The sequence below is a fragment of the Schistocerca serialis genome, chromosome 2 (genome assembly GCF_023864345.2).
Source record: "Schistocerca serialis cubense isolate TAMUIC-IGC-003099 chromosome 2, iqSchSeri2.2, whole genome shotgun sequence".
Lineage (NCBI taxonomy): Eukaryota > Metazoa > Arthropoda > Insecta > Orthoptera > Acrididae > Schistocerca > Schistocerca serialis.
Genome location: NC_064639.1, coordinates 982358588 through 982377025, shown reverse-complemented (window position 1 = coordinate 982377025; position 18438 = coordinate 982358588). Strand labels below are relative to the sequence as shown.

General features: G+C 38.3%; 1 protein-coding gene across 1 annotated transcript in view; it reads left to right on the top strand.

Annotated features, from left to right (window-relative positions):
• LOC126458399 (signal recognition particle subunit SRP68) overlaps positions 1-18438 on the top strand; it is a 77795-nt gene that overhangs the window by 47052 nt on the left and 12305 nt on the right. The window contains exons 8-9 of the mRNA XM_050095410.1: positions 223-372; positions 11886-12049. Of these exons, the coding sequence (XP_049951367.1) occupies positions 223-372; positions 11886-12049 (314 nt within the window). The remainder of the gene's footprint in view (positions 1-222; positions 373-11885; positions 12050-18438) is intronic.

The window sequence follows — 18438 nt, the reverse complement described above, 5'->3', positions numbered from 1 at the left end:
ATGATTTAATACATAACTTTATGATTACACTACAGCTAAAGTTTTATTGACAAGTGGTTCAGAACCCTTATAAAAACAACAGTATTCAAAGAGGCTTTACTATTCAGGGTAGAGACAGTAATGTGAATCAGGCACTTATTCAGATACAGTAATGACTTGGTCTTTTAAAACTATAAATTGTTCTCATGGAATTAAAGTAAAAAGAAGTATTAATTTTTTCAGTCTGCTAAGACCCGTTCTGGACCTGGAGTACCTCTGTCTTCAGCACAGTACTTACTGTCATATTTGACATACATTCGCCTTACACGGACTATACAAAGAAATCTACTGATGGTTGATGCAGCAAAGGCATCCCTGGCTGAAAAAACAGAGGTAATATATTTTATTGTTGTTGATTTTATTGCTGCATGTTTCATGTCCACTATGATCACGAACCATGCCAATTCAGACAATAGGCTTAACTATGGGCCACATCCAGAAATTAAAATTATTGCATTGTTTAAAAATTTGAAATGAAATATATTTATGAACAATTTACAAATTCACAGATGTACATCAAACACTATTTTTAAAGTAGTCACCTTCGTTCTCAGTGCATTTTGCCAGTCAAATTATAAGCTTTCTCATATTTTTGTCAAAAAAGTTACCTGCTGTTTCATTGGTCCATTGGTCAACAGCACTCTGGATCTCACCGTCGTCAGAAAATCTTTAATCCTTGACCCCTCCTCAAAAAAAAAAAAAAAAAAAACTTCAGATGGATGAAAAAAGCTCTAGGTCAGGTTTATTAGTGGGATGGTTGATGATGTCCTAACCGAATTAATCCAAGAGTCTTGTTGTGATATTAGATGTTTGGAAACTTTCCCCTTGTTCTGTTCTGTATCAGCCTCCACAGTTTTTTAGGCTTTTACTGAGCTGCACAGCATTAATTGTTTCCCCATGAGGTAGAAATTCAATGCGAAGAATCCAAATAAAATCCCAAAAGGCTGAAACCAAAACTTTTCAGGCTGAAACAACAGACTTGAATTTTTTCACTGATGTTGAGGAGTGATGTCACCACGACATTGTATTTTCATCTCTGGGGTGCAGTGGGCCAACCATATTTCATTACCAATTACAATAGGATCAAGAAATTGTTCATCTTTTGGTTCTAAGCGCTCAAGAAATTCACCGGATTGGCCAGTTCTGTCGATTTCATGTTGATCCGTGAGTAATGATTTCATACCAAAGAAATCTGGAGATGCCTGGAAACATTGGATTCATCTCGCCAAAAGTCTGTCAATGGTCGCTGTGAACCTTTCTTTGCTCTTGTTCACCATCTCATCCGTCACATTTGAGGGACACCCCTCCTTTCTTTATTGTGTACGTTTGTTCTGCCAGTTTTAAACTTATGACACCACTTACACACATTAGTGTAATTCATCGCACGATATCAGTTATGGACATTTCACGTAGTAATTTGAAGTGTGTAAGCTTATGACGAATTTGTGAACAGTGAATAGGACGAGAGAGAGGGAAGGAGCATGTTAAACTAGTACCTGACACAAAGTTAAGACTAAAAGTGCAAAAAAGAAAAATACCAAGAAACTGAATTTAACAGTGTTAGAAGATTGAGTGTTTAAGAAGTGAGGAAATTATATGCTATATGTAATGTCAAACATTAATGTAGTGCAATTGGATAGACTGAAAATCTGTTCAAGTGGTGGTAGGACACGTGCATAAAGAAGATTACACTTATGCCAGCTTTTGGAGCCAGTGGCTTATTCTTCCGGCAGAAGGGGAAAGAAGAGGTGTGACAAAGTAAAAGGGCAGGAGAGGTTTAGGAAGAGTGGTAGATTTTGGAAAAATCACCCAGAACAGTGGGTCAGGGGAAACTGACTGGACGGGATGAGAAGGAAAGACTGATTGTTGACTGCAGCAGACGAGATATGAAAACCTGAGAGCTTAAAGGTGGAAGACAGGGTAGTATGCAAGTCAGAGATTACTGCTAAAACATCGTGGATGGGTTAATAAGAGTGAAAAGCCAAGTGTATTTGTACATAACAGAGGTGGGAGGGGCACGACGAAGAATAGACAGGTCAGAAAATGAAAGATGTAGAAAAGTAAATCGAATTGAAGAAAGGAGTAGTTATTGTGAAATGTGCATCAAGAAAAAAGTCACTTTTGTTTTAAACCTTCCACACGTTTGTGTCCCAGATGAGTGCTAGCTCATTTGCTGTGACCAGATGGTTTTGATCCCTCAGGTAACAATTTTATAGTTGTATAGTTATAAATTCCTCTTTCTCTGTTACTGAGTAATAACTTCACCATTGGCTATTGACTGAGAAAGTATCAAACAAAAAAGTGTGTTGCACCATTTATTAAGTACACTGCTAATGTAAAGTGCACAAATCTTCACTGTTGTACTCTGTATTGAATTATATCAAAGGCAGATTCAATTTATCCACCATCCTGGAGTCCGAGTCAGGTGCCCTTCATTGTTAACCTTCCCCAACCTATTCCTCTCTCACCATGGAAGGGGGAACTAATGTATCCAAAAGCTAGGATAGTGTTATCACTTTTATATGTGTCTGTTGGCAGTACTATAAGCTATTAAAGATATTAAAGGCCCGAAACTTCGTCATGTAATTTTTTGCTATCTAATCGTAATGATCTAAATCTTCACACTCCGGAGAATGAATTATTATTCAAATTATACTTTTATTGGTTGTCAGTTTCATCTCTCTTGTGCTTTAAGAAATGTATGTAATTAATGTTGTGCAGTAAGTTTCGATTCCATTTATCCACAATACATAATAGCAAAGATTTATAGCAGATTTCAGCTATGTTGGTAACATTTTTAGTCTCTTTTTTGTTTGTATTGATGGCAGCATTTCTGATCCTTCCCTCATGTGGTCGTCACTATATGGCATAATATCATGATTTTGACCCAAACCATCATGGTTTGATAAAATGTTAGTAATTTTACTGCATTCTTATTGGGATAGTCGAAGTTGAAAGTAAATTACATGAAAATACTCATAATGCAAATATTGAAGTCTCAGCATAATATTCTTTGTGTGATTTTCTTGTAAGTAAAAGCCTCAAAGTTTAATGTTTGCTTTTAAATATTTTGAAGTTGTGTCTGATGATGTATAAATCATGATTACCAAACCTCATCAAACATTTTGATAATCCCCCTCCCCAATGTGACTAGGAATGGAACTAGAATACATGAAGCTGTGAGTGTTTTAGATGCTTTTCTCCAGAACTGTGATGATTGCCAGAAAGACGTTTTCATGTGCTTTATAGATAATGGAAAGGCTTTTGATTATGAATGTCATTCAGAATTGCTACAAGTCATATTTGACCACTAGCATTGCCAGATGATTTTCGCTGTATGTCCCGATTTGTAGGACTGTCACAACCCATCCCACTTCAGGTGGGTTGCCAAATGTTCATGACTCTTGAACACTGCTGACAATTCCAAATTTAATTTGTATTCATTTCAGAAGTTGTTCATTACATTAAAGTTACTAAATGAGTTTCTGAAAGTGCTGGTGGTGGTAACCAAGAAAGATAGAATACAGTGCACCAGGAGGTTGTGATTAGTGTTGTGAATTGTAAGTTCTGAAAACAATAGGCTATATGGCTTTCACTATTGTATTATTATCACCACACCAGTGCTTTCTTAACAATGTTTCAGCTTCTTTCTCTCACTCATCGACTGACCGTGATTTCACTTGTTGCGCTAATTAGTTATATGTCAGTAGCACAGGTGGCTATAATAGACAATAAAACATCTACAGAAAGGTAACACATTAACAAGTTTATTTTACACTGTGTACATTTAATACTTGAGGTAAACATAACTTTGTAAAGCTGTAGGTTTTTCTGTGGTGGTTAGTTACATACAATGAAAGTAATGTTCTTAATAGAAACATATTGTCTTGAATGCTGATGATACCCTAGTCTCTGAATATTAGTAATGTGTAGTAGTGTTGTGCTATGTTGATGTATTGACTTCACTGCAGTCTCCTGTACTAATGTTGTTAAGTCTATTGATGCACTGAATCTGAGGTGAAACTCATGAGTGTGGCTGCCTAAAATGACGTGCTTGCCAATCAGAGTCATGAGCAATGAGATCATGTCAATTTACTGTCCTCTAGAGGTGACTGAGCATGGTGCCACCCCTCAGAGAACGGTGAGTGCTGGAAGAGCGAGCTCACTTGGTAGCGTGCCTGCTTTAAAAGTGCCATCTCTTAAGCAGCTGTGAGCAGCATGCCATCAATACCACAGTTAGTACCTTGTTGACTAATTCTGAAATGTGCTGAACATTTTTTTTTTCCTAGTCAGCCTAAAGTTGTTGGTTGGTTGATTTGGTGGAAGAGACCAAACAGTGAGGTCATCGGTCTCATCGGATTAGGGAAGGATAGGGAATGAAGTTGGCTGTGCCCTTTCAAAGGAACCATCCCGGCATTTGCTGGAACTGATTTAGGGAAATTAGGGAAAACCTAAATCAGGATGGCCGTATGTTGGATTGAACTGTCGTCCTCCCAAATGCGAGACCAGCATGCCAACCAGTGCGCACCTCGCTTGGTCCTTAAGTTGTTACTTTTGATGAACAGAATGGTACTTTTGAACACAGCTGTACCAACTGAACACTCATAAGCCCCAATCAATGTACCAACATTGTTCATTGTAAGGAAATATGCATCTAATGATTGTAAATTTATGTTGTAGTTTCTTTATCTGCTTCTGCCCCCCCCCCCCCCCTCCCCCAGTTACCACCAGCACCATGACCATTACTACCACTACTTTTGTGCTCACATCCCATTGATTTTTTTTTAACCACCGGATTCTGCCTTCATTGCCTTGTTTGGGTATGATTAATTCACTAAAAGCTTTGTCAAGATATTTAACAATTACCATTGTTGTTGTTGTTGTTGTTGTTGTTGTGGTCTTCAGTCCTGAGACTGGTTTGATGCAGCTATCCATGCTACTCTATCCTGTGCAAGGTTCTTCATCTCCCAGTACCTAATGCAACCTACATCCTTCTGAATCTGTTTAGTGTATTCATCTCTTGGCCTCCCTCTACGATTTTTACCCTCCACGCTGCCCTCCAATGCTAAGTTCGTGATCCCTTGATGCCTCAGAACATGTCCTACCAACCGGTCCCTTCTTCTTGTCAAGTTGTGCCACAAACTCCTCTTCTCCCCAATTCTATTCAGTACCTCCTCATTAGTTATATGATCTACCCATCTAATCTTCAGCATTCTTCTGTAGCACCACATTTCGATAGCTTCTATTTTCTTCTTGTCCAAACTATTTATTGTCCACGTTTCACTTCCATACATGGCTACACTCCATACAAATACTTTCAGAAACGACTTTCTGACACTTAAATCTATACTCGATGTTAACAAATTTCTCTTCTTCAGAAACGCTTTCCTTGCCATTGCCAGTCTACATTTTATATCCTCTCTACTTTGGCCATCATCAGTTATTTTGCTCCCCAAATAGCAAAACTCCTTTACTACTTTAAGTGTCTCATTTCCTAATCTAATTCCCTCAGCATCACCTGACTTAATTCGGCTACATTCCATTATCCTCATTTTGCTTTTGTCGATGTTCATCTTATATCCTCCTTTCAAGACACTTTCCATTCCGTTCAGCTGCTCTTCCAAGTCCTTTGCTGTCTCTGATAGAATTACAATGTCAACAGCGAACCTCAAAGTTTTTATTTCTTCTCCATGGATTTTAATACCTACTCCAAATTTTTCTTTTGTTTCCTTTACTGCTTGCTCAATATACAGATTGAATAACATCGGGGAGAGGCTACAACCCTGTCTCACTCCCTTCCCAACCACTGCTTCCCTTTCATGACCCTCGACTCTTATATCTGCCATCTGGTTTCTGTACAAATTGAAAATAGCCTTTCTCTCCTTGTATTTTACCTCTGCCACTTTTAGAATTTGAAAGAGAGTATACCAGTCAACATTATCAAAAGCTTTCTCTAAGTCTACAAATGCTAGAAATGTAGGTTTGCCTTTCCTTAATCTTTCTTCTAAGGTGAGTCATAAGGTCAGTATTGCCTCACGTGTTCCAGTATTTCTACGGAATCCAAACTGATCTTCCTCGAGGTCGGCTTCTACCAGTTTTTCCATTTATCTGTAAAGAATTAGCATTAGTATTTTGCGGCTGTGACTTATTAAACTGATAGCTCGGTAATTTTCACATCTGTCAACACCTGCTTTCTTTGGTATTGGAATTATTATATTCTTCTTGAAGTCTGAGGGTATTTCGCCTGTCTCATATATCTTGCTCACCAGATGGTAGAGTTTTGTCAGGACTGGCTCTCCCAAGGCCATCAGTAGTTCTAATGGAATGTTGTCTACTCGCGGGGCCTTTTTTTCGAATCAGGTCTTTCAGTGCTCTGTCAAACTCTTCACGCAGTATCCTATCTCCCATTTCATCTTCATCTACATCCTCTTCCATTTCCATAATATTGTCCTCAAGTGCATCGCCCTTGTATAGACCTTCTATATACTCCTTCCACCTTTCTGCTTTCCCTTCTTTGCTTAGAACTGGGTTTCCATCTGAGCTCTTGATATTCATACAAGTGGTTCTCTTCTCTCCAAAGGTCTCTTTAATTTTCCTGTAGGCAGTATCTATCTTACCCCTAGTGAGATACGCCTCTACATCCTTACATTTGTCCTCTAGCCATCCCTGCTTAGCCATTTTACACTTCCTGTTGATCTCATTTTTGAGACGTTTGTATTCCTTTTTGTATGTCAATATACACCATATCATCACATATTAAAAGAGACTCTCTTAATATGTGACAATATGGTGTATTCAATGACATATTTTATAAAACCTCATGATGTTCAGATTGCTTATTTGGAGCTGGTATATATCATGGTGAAGCTGTTACTGGATTAATCACACCTGAAGATGATAATCAAGTGCTGAAGCTGGGAATGTGATTGCTGTAATTTTTAAGTGATCTTGGATGTAACAAATCATTATATAATCACTATAAAAGGTAGAATACTTCCTTTTTACAATACGGTGAAACCTGCTTTCACGCTTTTCAAGGAACTTTTAAAAAGCTTGTGTAAAATGCGGGAAAATTTAAAAGGTGGGAAATAATAGTTTTAGGTGGTAAAATTTATGTATTGGTTTCCCCCTTACATTTTCACGCTATATGTATGATATATGTACATAACAGGCATAAGATACACCATGGACTTGTTTATTATCTAATACAGGTTTATTACCTAACAAAAAACACTGATGTAACTGTAACTGCTAACTGCCTGGGAAGTGAAAACGTTTAGCTTAATTTCATAAATCATAATTGATGTTTTTGGAAAGCCTGCAGGTCTCATTCATTATTTAAATAATGAACCACTGCACCAGTTACATATTTTTTCATGCTTAGCATGATATGTTTCGAGAATTTATTCTCGTTGTCAAGTGCAAATATTTATATAAGTATTTTGTGTGATGTTTGCGTATTTGTTGTTCTGCACATTTTGCACTGTAGTCATCTTTTTGAGGTTATCAGGTACTGTGCCTCCTCAATTACACACGCAAACTATCACTCCCACTGTTAGCAAAACATAACAAAAAATACTTATGTAAAAATTGCACTTGACAAAGAGAATAAATTCTCAAAACACATCTTGCTAAGCACGAAAAATTATGTACTTAATGATGTGTTTAAACCAAGAGTCATTGCGGTTTTGAGCAATGTAAAGTGAGCAAAGGTGTTAACTAGCGCTACAAGTGTCCACATGGAGAAATACGCTACATCATCATCATCATCATCAGTTATCTAGCAGGTCCTTTGCCTCTCCATTTTCTGCGATCCATTGCTTCCTTCTTAAGGCTGCTGTATGTTGCACCGTCCATCATGTCGTCCAGTATCTGGAATCTCTTCCTTCCTCGCTTCCTTTTCCCTTCTACATAACCTTCTAAAACTGTTTTTATCAGTCCGTCATTCTTTCTTAATATATGCCCAATCCAATTTCTTTTTCTTCTCTTTATTACATCTAGTAACTGTCTTTTCTCTCCCACTCTTCTCAGTACCTCTTCATTTTTTACTCTGTCCATCCAACTTATTCTTTCCATCTTCCGCCATGTCCAGATCTCAAAAGCTTCCAGCCTTTCTCTGTCTTTTTTCCTCATAGTCCATGTTTCAGCACCATATAGAAGAACACTCCATACAAGACATTTTATGAGTCTCTTTCTGAGTTCTCTGTCCAGACCGCTGCAGAAGATTCTCCTTTTCTTATAAAACGCCTCTTTTGCCATTGCTATCCTTGTTTTAATTTCTGTGGTGCACTTCCATTCGGTGTCTATCCTGCTTCCAAGATACTTAAAATTTTGCACCTGTTCTAGTGTTTCTCCATTCAGCACAATTTTTATTTCCTTATTTCCTCCTATTGCCAATACTTTTGTTTTATTTGTGTTAATTTTCGTTCCATATTTTTTCCCGTTAGTTGCAATGGTGTCCACCAAATCCTGTAATTCTTATTCCCCTGTGGCTAGGAGGACCATGTCATCAGCAAATCTCAAGCACCCTACTCTTCTTCCTCCAATTTCTACTCCTTTGTCATCTAATGAGCATTGGTCAATCATATTTTCCAAGTACAGGTTGAAAAGAGTAGGTGATAAACAGCATCCTTGTCTTACTCCTTTCCCTAGTCTGATCCAGTTTGTACTTTCTCCTCTCACTTTAACTGAAACTTTTTGATTAAGGTATAATGAGTTTATAAGTCTTCTGGTTTTCCAGTCCACTCTCTTTTCCCTCATAATAGTCGCCAGCTTGTCCCAAACCACATTGTCAAATGCCTTTTCTAAATCGATGAAGCACATATATAGGTCTCTTCCTTTTTCAATAAACCTTTCTCCCAAGATTCGTAGGAGCCCTATTGCATCTCTGGTGCCCGTATTCCGTCTAAAGCCAAACTGCTCCTCGCCGAGATTCTCCTCTATTACTTTTTCAAGCCTTTTATTAATTATTCTTAACATCACTTTGGCTGCATGTGAAATGAGGCTGCTTGTCCTGTACTCGCTGCATTTCTTGGTTCCTTGTTTTTTCGGTAATGGAATCATTACCGTTGTCAAAAAGTCCTCAGGCCATTCACCACTGTCATATATTTTATTACATAACCTCAATATTTCTCTTATTCCATTGTGGTTCAAGCATTTTAGTATTTCTCCCGGTATTGTATCTGTACCTACTGCTTTGCCATTTTTCATTGCAGCAATGGCAGACTTTACTTCTTCCATTATGATGGTCGGTCCTTTCTCTTCATCACTTACACTGTTGTGTGATTCAAGTTCCAGAGTTTCTGGTTTGCCGTTTGTGTCATATAGCTCTTTTATATATTCTTCCCATCTCTGGAGGACATCGTCACGATCTTTGTACACTACCTCTTCGTCTTTACTCAAAATTTCCATAGTAGCACTTCCTGCTCTGTTTTGTTCCCGTGTCATAGTCTTTACTCTGTTGTATAGTAAGTCGTATCTTCCCTTCCTGTCCAGTTCTTCAATTTCATCGCATTCCTCTTTTAGCCATTTTTTCCTAGCCTGCTCTGTTTCTCTTCGCAGATCGTTATTTAACCTTCAGTATATCTTTCTTGCATCTTCGGTGTTCTTGTTTTTCAATTTTCTTCTCTCCTCCATCTTGGAAATCATTTCTTGTGTGACCCATGGTTTTTTTTTACCTTTTCCCTTTTACATATCCTATATTTTGCTGTCCTGCTTTAATGATTCCTTCTTTCAGCATATTCCAGTACTCATTGGCATTGTCAGGTGCTTCTTTGTCTCGTAATGTGTTTAGAAAGTCCCGAGACAGCATTTCTGTAATTTGTTCTTCGTTGGACCTTATCTTCTCTAAATCCCACTTCTTCACCATTGTCACCTTTTTCAGTTTTTTCATTCTTATTTCTATTTCTGCCATAAGTAAGTTGTGGTCACTATTAATATCTGCACCTGGTAATGTGTGCACCTTCTTGATTCCATTCCTGTATCTTTCTTCTACCAGTATAAAATCGATTTGGTTTCTGTATTTATCCCCTGGTGATTTCCAAGTGTAGAGCCTCCTCTTATGGTTCTTGAACCATGTGTTTGCCGCTATCAGCTGTCTTTCCCTGCAGAGGTCAATTAACCATTCACCTCTGTCATTTCTCTTTCCAAGACCATGACTGCCTACTATGTTTCCCTCTTTCCCTTCTCCCACAATGGCATTCCAGTCTCCCATTACTATTTTGCAGCATTTTTTATTTTCGTCCATTATTCTCTCTATTACACTGTATGTTTCCTCGTCGATTTGGTCATCATGTTCTGAAGTTGGCATATACACTTGGACAATCAGTAAATCTTTTTGTGCTCCTTTCAGCCTTACACCAATAACCCAGTCATTTGCATAGTCTACATATTCCACACATTTAGCCAATTTCTTTGTCATAATCATTCCTACTCCATTAATTCCTTTTACTTCTCCTCCTGAGTAGTAGAATACATATTCATCTGACTGCAACTCTCCATGTCCATTCCATCTTACCTCAGCAACTCCTACGAGGTCCATATGATTCTTTTCCATCTCTCTTTTAAGGTTTTCTAGTTTTCCTGCTTGTAGCAGAGTTCTGACATTCTAGGTACCAATTCTCGTTTTGATTTTTTGCTACATATGGTTCAGCAAAAGTGTTACAGCGATCCAACAATCACAAAGCTGCTCTTGAGCAGACAGTTTCTAAATGGTTGTGATACCTGTATTCGAACGAACCTTGTTACTCCCATCAGCCAACACGCCGAGTAGTGCTTGGCTGTGCAAGGAGATACTGCACGAATTGTTACCCCTTTATGGTTCAGATGTGCTGTGCAGAGCCCACTGGTGTCAATAAAAGTAACTATGTAAAATCTGTAAACCTGTTTGGTGGCCAACACGATGCTAGCGTCATTGTACTTCAGTTATTTCAGTTTTTTTCTGCAAGAACATTTTTTCACAAAACGTAAATCATGGGAAAATTATAAATATGTTAATGCAAAATTGGATGCAAATTAACATTGTGAACATAGGAAATGTGATGGGCACGATAAAAAATGTAGTGAACGATGAGAAAACATTCATTCTGGAGTGTAAAAGCAGGGTTATACTGTATGTCAATTTTTAATAAAACTAAAACAAAATATGAATAACTGACAATTAGTACTGGGATCAGATGGCTGAAATCACAGTTGAAGCACTGGCATTGTTAAGTATCTAGAGTGAGAGAGCTGCTCAACAAGTTTACCTTCTCAACCCTACAGTTTATTATCTGCTCACTCATGAAAGAGTCCTCTGCCGATAGAAAACCTGCAAAGCGTATCGTCTGCATTCTTTAAATACTGTAAAGATCTGTTAGACAATATCTGTTCAACAGCAATAGAATTTAGTCTCTAAACAACCATATTGAAATAGTAAGATACAACTTTTAAAAAAAATAAACTGGAGGCATTGTTGTGTACAAGTTAAAATTTCAGTAAAACAAATGTGTCCAGCACAGTATGGAAGCATAGACCTTAAACATGAATGCACTGAAATTCCTGAAGGCATTCGAAATGTTTGTGCATCACAAAGTCTTATGTATTCTTTGCACTGATTGGCTCTAATGATGAAGTCTTTTTTTTCCCAAGGAAAAACAGAAAAGAGCTCTTATTTCAGTAATGAAATGCAGTGGAATTATATATGTTGGTCACCACAATTTGCAGACACAAGTAAATACTTTCTACTGTTTATTTTAAAATGAAAGATGACCGCAAATGGGCCAAAAGTTGTAACAATTATGATGAATTGCTAATCAAGACGTGCACAAGGAATTATTCAGTTCATTTATTTTTCAATTATTTTGCAGGCTGGATCAGGTGAAGGAAAGAAAACTCGCCCTCAGGATATAACGAGACTTTATGAAATCATTCTTCAGAACTGCACTGAATTGCAGCAGTTGCCAGGCTTTGAAGACGATCCTCAGTATCAGCAAGAGGTGGAAGCAAAAACGAAAGCTTACAAGGCCTTCAGGTAAGAATAATAATTTATAATTTGAACACTTGTCATATGATAATGTGGCACTACATTTTCATTATTACATGAGATAATAAAAATTTGTTACTTGATGAGAGAAGTTTGCATTTTGTCTCTGGAAACCGTTCTTATGGGATTTTGGTTTCCCCAGTTCATTGTACAGAAAATGTTCAAAATATTCTGTAAGTTAATCCCTAGTGATTTGCCAATGGCTGTAAATTTGATTTACAGTGGTTTTTCAGTTCCAGTATAAAAGTAGGCTGATATAAATATTATATGAATTGAAGCATGGGGACAACAATCTAGCTGAAATAAAATGTAAGTAGGAGTAAAATCTTTCTCCTCACATGGCACATTTATTGAGATCAGAAACCAAAGAAGTGAGGCTGCTGTTAATAATGTAATGGTGGACTAGTGAGGTCCATATTGATGTATAATTCAAAATAATCTCCCAAAAACCAAACTGATGATTTTATCAAAGTTCTTATTTGACTGCTTGAATTAATAGCAAAATTAGAATGCTAAATACGGAGATTTCAGAGAATGCTGCATGCAGATTCATTTATCATGCTACCATAATAGCAGATGATTTCAGTTGTCACAGAATAGCATGTTTATTGCAGTATGTAAATACAAATATGTGTCAAAAGTCATTATGTTATCAATTAATTATCTTGAATATAGAGTTTGAGAGCCATCTGTATTGGTAACATCTTAGATTCATGCACATGCCAGGAGACCTCACCTCTGTGTTTTAGTTCAAATTGGTCATAAGCTTTATAACTCAGTGACTGAAAAAATTACGAAAGATGAAAAGGTCTTCTTTTCATTGAATTGCAAACTGTCAGTAGGCATTTTCAATCAGTCACACTATAACAAAGAGAGCTATTTAATCTACATCATTTTGCATGTCAACCTCCACCAATACGTGGCAGACTGTGACTTCTTCTTCTTCTTCTTCTTCTTCTTCTTCTTCTTCTTCTGAGTGCCTTGTCACAAGAAGTACTGGCCATAACTGCTCTCCTTCAGACTGCACAGTGGTCATACTTAAGTGACAATACAGTTTCATTCATTGTTTTCTGTTGCAACTCCACATAAGGATTTGCATCATAGATGATGTCCCAACCACACTGCTATGAGGGTGAGTCTAATAAAAACCTTAAATTTGTAATAATGAATCGAAATTTCACACCATTATCCTATAAGTTGATAAGCGTGCTACAAACAGCGTGCAGAATGGCCTTTAGGTGGCAGCATAGTGCAGATGCACACATACCGTCGCAGTATCAGTATAAAGATGGCTGCCCTACTTGTGACTTACACCAGGGAAGAACAGCTTTCTGTTATTCGGTTTTTGCATAGTGAAGGTGTGAAACCTATTGAAATTTATTGACGAATGAAGGTTCAGTACAGTGATGCATGTTTGTCACAACAGCAAGTCTACGAATGGAGTAGGAAGTTCGCAAATGGTGTGACTTAAGTGGAAGATGATCCTCGTCCAGGTCAGGCACAACGAGTTGTGACTCCACAGAACATTGCAGCAGTTGAAGCCATAGTGAAGGAAAACTGCAAAGTGACACTGAATGATATTGCAGCATGTTTACAGATTAGTCATGGGTCAGCACACCACATTGTACATGATGTGCTCCAGTTTCACAAAGTGTCTGCAAGATGGGTGCCATGGCAGCTGACTCCTGAAATGAGAGAACGATGTGTTGATGCTTGTGAAAAATTTCTTCTGTGCTTTGAACGAGAAGGTGATGGCTTCCTTGCAAGAATCATTACTGGGGACGAAACCTGGGTTCACTTCCACCAACCGACGTGGATTGTTGTCAGCAGATGCCCTTTTGCAACATGACAATGCAAGGCCCCACACTGCCCGTACAACAGTTGCAACAATCACAGACTGCATTTTGAGTGTCTTCCTCATCCACCATACTCACCAAACCTTGCCTCAAGTGATTTCCATGTTTGGACCACTCAAAGATGCAATTAGAGAAAATAAGTTCCGTTCTGATGAAGAAGTACGCCACGCAGTGCATGAGTGGTCGCGCGAACTACCAAAAGAATTTTATTCTAAAGAATTTATGCACTTTGTAAGTGCAGGAGGACTTGCATTGAGCATGGGGGAGATTATGTTGAAAAGTCGTACAGCTTTGTACCACTTCTGCACGATAAATAATATTTAAAAAAATATTTAAGGTTTTCGTTTGAATCACCCTCGTATGTATAAGCAGAATTGGTCATAAGCTTTATAGATCAGTGATGACTGGAAAAATTAAGAAAGATTGAAAGGCCTTTTTTTCATCAAATCAGACAAAAAGCGGACTGTAAATTGCCAGGTCAAGCATTTTCAAGCACTCACACCCCAGCAAAGAGAGGATATTTTTGACAATATGAAAAAGGTAAATTCCTGCTCACCATATTGAGGAGATGTTGAATCAAAGATATGCCGAACAAAAAGACTGTTAACAACTAGCTTTCAGTCAAAAGGCCTTCTTCCGAATTAGACCCCCCCCCCCCACACACACACACATATTCATGCAAATGCAACTCACAAACACATGACCATTGTCTCTGGCTGATTATTTCTTTTTGTTGTGCCTGTATGTGGCTGAACATCTCTGCTATATGGTGAATAGCACTCTTATCTTTTTCATAATATTGTCTTTATTCCATCCTGGATTTTCCAGAGGATAGTTTTGGTTTAAATTAAACCCTTTTGCCCTCTGCTCTCCACTATCACTTGGTACAACCTCTGTTTTCTGATGTTACACACACATTGTGTGCCAAAACTGAAGATTGCATACATCTACCATTGTTTAACACAGAGCACTTACTATGGAACCAAAGAGAGCCTAATTAAGAGCCAGAAGAACTCATATCACCAAGAAAGTTAAATTAGATAAGGAGAACATAAAGGATATAAAAATTGAAATATTAGCAAAAAAGTGTTTAAAATAGAGACCTTTCCTCACACAGTCTTATAAAAAGTCAGGAAATTTCATAACAATATACACTCCATTAGGAAATTTCATAACAGTATACACTCCATTGCAGAATGAAATGAATACATAGTTAGTTAGGTGTACCTGGTTAGCTCATTTGGTATAACAATGCCCTGAAAAGGAAAGGATGCCACTTCATTTGGGCATTTTTATATTTTCTTCTTTCATCGACTGAATTCACTGTCAGGTGTGTTATCTGAGAAGTTAAACTGGGCCTTGTATTTTTGCACATTTGATGTGCTGTCCTCCCTATTTTATCTTGTAAAGCTACTCATTTGTCTTCTGTTGTATTCCTTTCCCCAGTTTCTGTCAATTGTTGCCTAAAGCATTGAAACAGAGGATGACACGCGTAAAGCTGAAATACTAAACACCTTTTTCCAAAGCTGTTTCACAGAGGAAGACCGCACTGCAGTTCCTTCTCTAAATCCTCGCACAAACGAAAAAATGGCTGACATCGAAATAAGTGTCCAAGGAATAAAAAAGCAACTGGAATCACTCAATAGAGGAAAGTCCACTGGACCTGACAGGATACCAATTCGATTCTACACAGAGTACGCGAAAGAACTTGCCCCCCTTCTAACAGCTGTGTACCGCAAGTCTCTAGAGGAACGGAGGGTTCCAAATGATTGGAAAAGAGCACAGATAGTCCCAGTCTTCAAGAAGGGTCGTCGAGCAGATGCGCAAAACTATAGACCTATATCTCTGACGTCGATCTGTTGTAGAATTTTAGAACATGTTTTTTGCTCGAGTATCATGTCGTTTTTGGAAACCCAGAATCTACTATGTAGGAATCAACATGGATTCCGGAAACAGCGATCGTGTGAGACCCAACTCGCTTTATTTGTTCATGAGACCCAGAAAATATTAGATACAGGCTCCCAGGTAGATGCTATTTTTCTTGACTTCTGGAAGGCGTTCGATACAGTTCCGCACTGTCGCCTGATAAACAAAGTAAGAGCCTACGGAATATCAGACCAGCTGTGTGGCTGGATTGAAGAGTTTTTAGCAAACAGAACACAGCATGTTGTTATCAATGGAGAGACGTCTACAGACGTTAAAGTAACCTCTGGCGTGCCACAGGGGAGTGTTATGGGACCATTGCTTTTCACAATATATATAAATGACCTAGTAGATAGTGTCGGAAGTTCCATGCGGCTTTTCGCGGATGATGCTGTAGTATACAGAGAAGTTGCAGCATTAGAAAATTGTAGCGAAATGCAGGAAGATCTGCAGCGGATAGGCACTTGGTGCAGGGAGTGGCAACTGACCCTTAACATAGACAAATGTAATGCATTGCGAATACATAGAAAGAAGGATCCTTTATTGTATGATTATATGATAGCAGAACAAACACTGGTAGCAATTACTTCTGTAAAATATCTGGGAGTATGCGTGCGGAACGATTTGAAGTGGAATGATCATATAAAATTAATTGTTGGTAAGGCGGGTACCAGGTTGAGATTCATTGGGAGAGTGCTTAGAAAATGTAGTCCATCAACAAAGGAGGTGGCTTACAAAACACTCGTTCGACCTATACTTGAGTATTGCTCATCAGTGTGGGATCCGTACCAGATCGGTCTGACGGAGGAGATAGAGAAGATCCAAAGAAGAGCGGCGCGTTTCGTCACAGGGTTATTTGGTAACCGTGATAGCGTTACGGAGATGTTTAATAAACTCAAGTGGCAGACTCTGCAAGAGAGGCGCTCTGCATCGCGGTGTAGCTTGCTCACCAGGTTTCGAGAGGGTGCGTTTCTGGATGAGGTATCGAATATATTGCTTCCCCCTACTTATACCTCCCGAGGAGATCACGAATGTAAAATTAGAGAGATTAGAGCGCGCACGGAGGCTTTCAGACAGTCGTTCTTCCCGCGAACCATACGCGACTGGAACAGGAAAGGGAGGTAATGACAGTGGCACGTAAAGTGCCCTCCGCCACACACCGTTGGGTAGCTTGCGGAGTATAAATGTAGATGTAGATAGCTCCCTTCAAAACTTTCAACAACCACTGGTTCTTTCAGTTTATCCAAGTTACATCTCTTTATTTTCTGCAGTTTCTTCAGTTTTAATTTGCTGTTCAGTCAGTAAATTATGAGAATCTCTGCCTATAGAAGAGTTTTGCTGTTTAAAATCTGGATTCAGAATCCCTTTTCCACCATTAAGTAATCTGCAATCTGTCTGAAACCGTTCAATGTATCCAGGGCTCTTTGTTGTATTCAGCCATCTTTCATGATTCTTAAACCAAGTGTTAGCAATGATTAAAGCGTAGTCTGTACAGAATTGTCAGGTAGCTTTCCTTGTCATTCTTCCTCTTTCATCACACATTCTTTCTGTCAGTCTTCTGCAGAACTAGTAGACATATGTACTTTTACTACTGTGGTGGATGTAGTCTTATTGTGCTGTTTATAGTAGCTGTTTTCATATTCATTAGTAGACCTATTCCTCCTCCATTCTGTATATTTGATTTTATGTTGATAACTCTGTACTCTTCTGCCGAGAAATCCTGTTCGTTTTTCCTACCACCCCGTTTTACTAATTCTAATTTTGCAAAATATAGCTTCAGCTTATCCACGTTTCTTTTTAAATTCTCTAACCTATCTATCCAATTATGGGATCTAGCACTCCACACTCCAGTTCATAGAATGCAAATTTCGTTATTTTGATTTCAACATCCTTCTGAGTAGTCCACATCTGGGGATCTGAACGGGTGACTATTTTACCTCTGAAATATTTTATACAAGAGGATGTGATCATTATTAAGCCATACAGTAGAGCTGAATGTCCTCCATAAAAATAATGGCTGTAGTTTTCTGTCACTTTCAGCCATTTGCAGTACCAACATAGCAAGGCCTTGTTGGCTAATGTTGTAAGACCATGTCAGTCAATCGCCCAGTCTAATTCAGGTGATGCAAGTTTCTCTGTTACGGTGAGATATCATCTCAACTAGACTGTTGCCCCCTATTTGGCCTCACCAAAAACACCCTTCTCATGTGATTACTCCTACAGTATGGCTATCTGTATCATTGAGCCCACCATGGCAAGATCAGTGATTGATGAAGGAGCTTATACACTCAAAAAACTATATAGAATTTCCATACTAATTTGTACATTAAATAGATGTATGCTGTTAAATGTTATGAGTGTTAGCGTTCTGGGGCTGGCATAGAACAATTAAAATGTGTTCATTTTGGAAGTAAGCAGTTTGACTAAGCAACAATATGCCTGCATGCAATTCTGAAACAGCAGAAACTTAGCAAGATAGTAATTACATCATTATAAGTTACTTATTAATATCCATTTCCAAGGTGTATCTTGATGGTTTTGCTTGAAGAGACAGGTGTTTTCGAATTGATTATCTTGTAAGAATCAGCTGCATTTCAT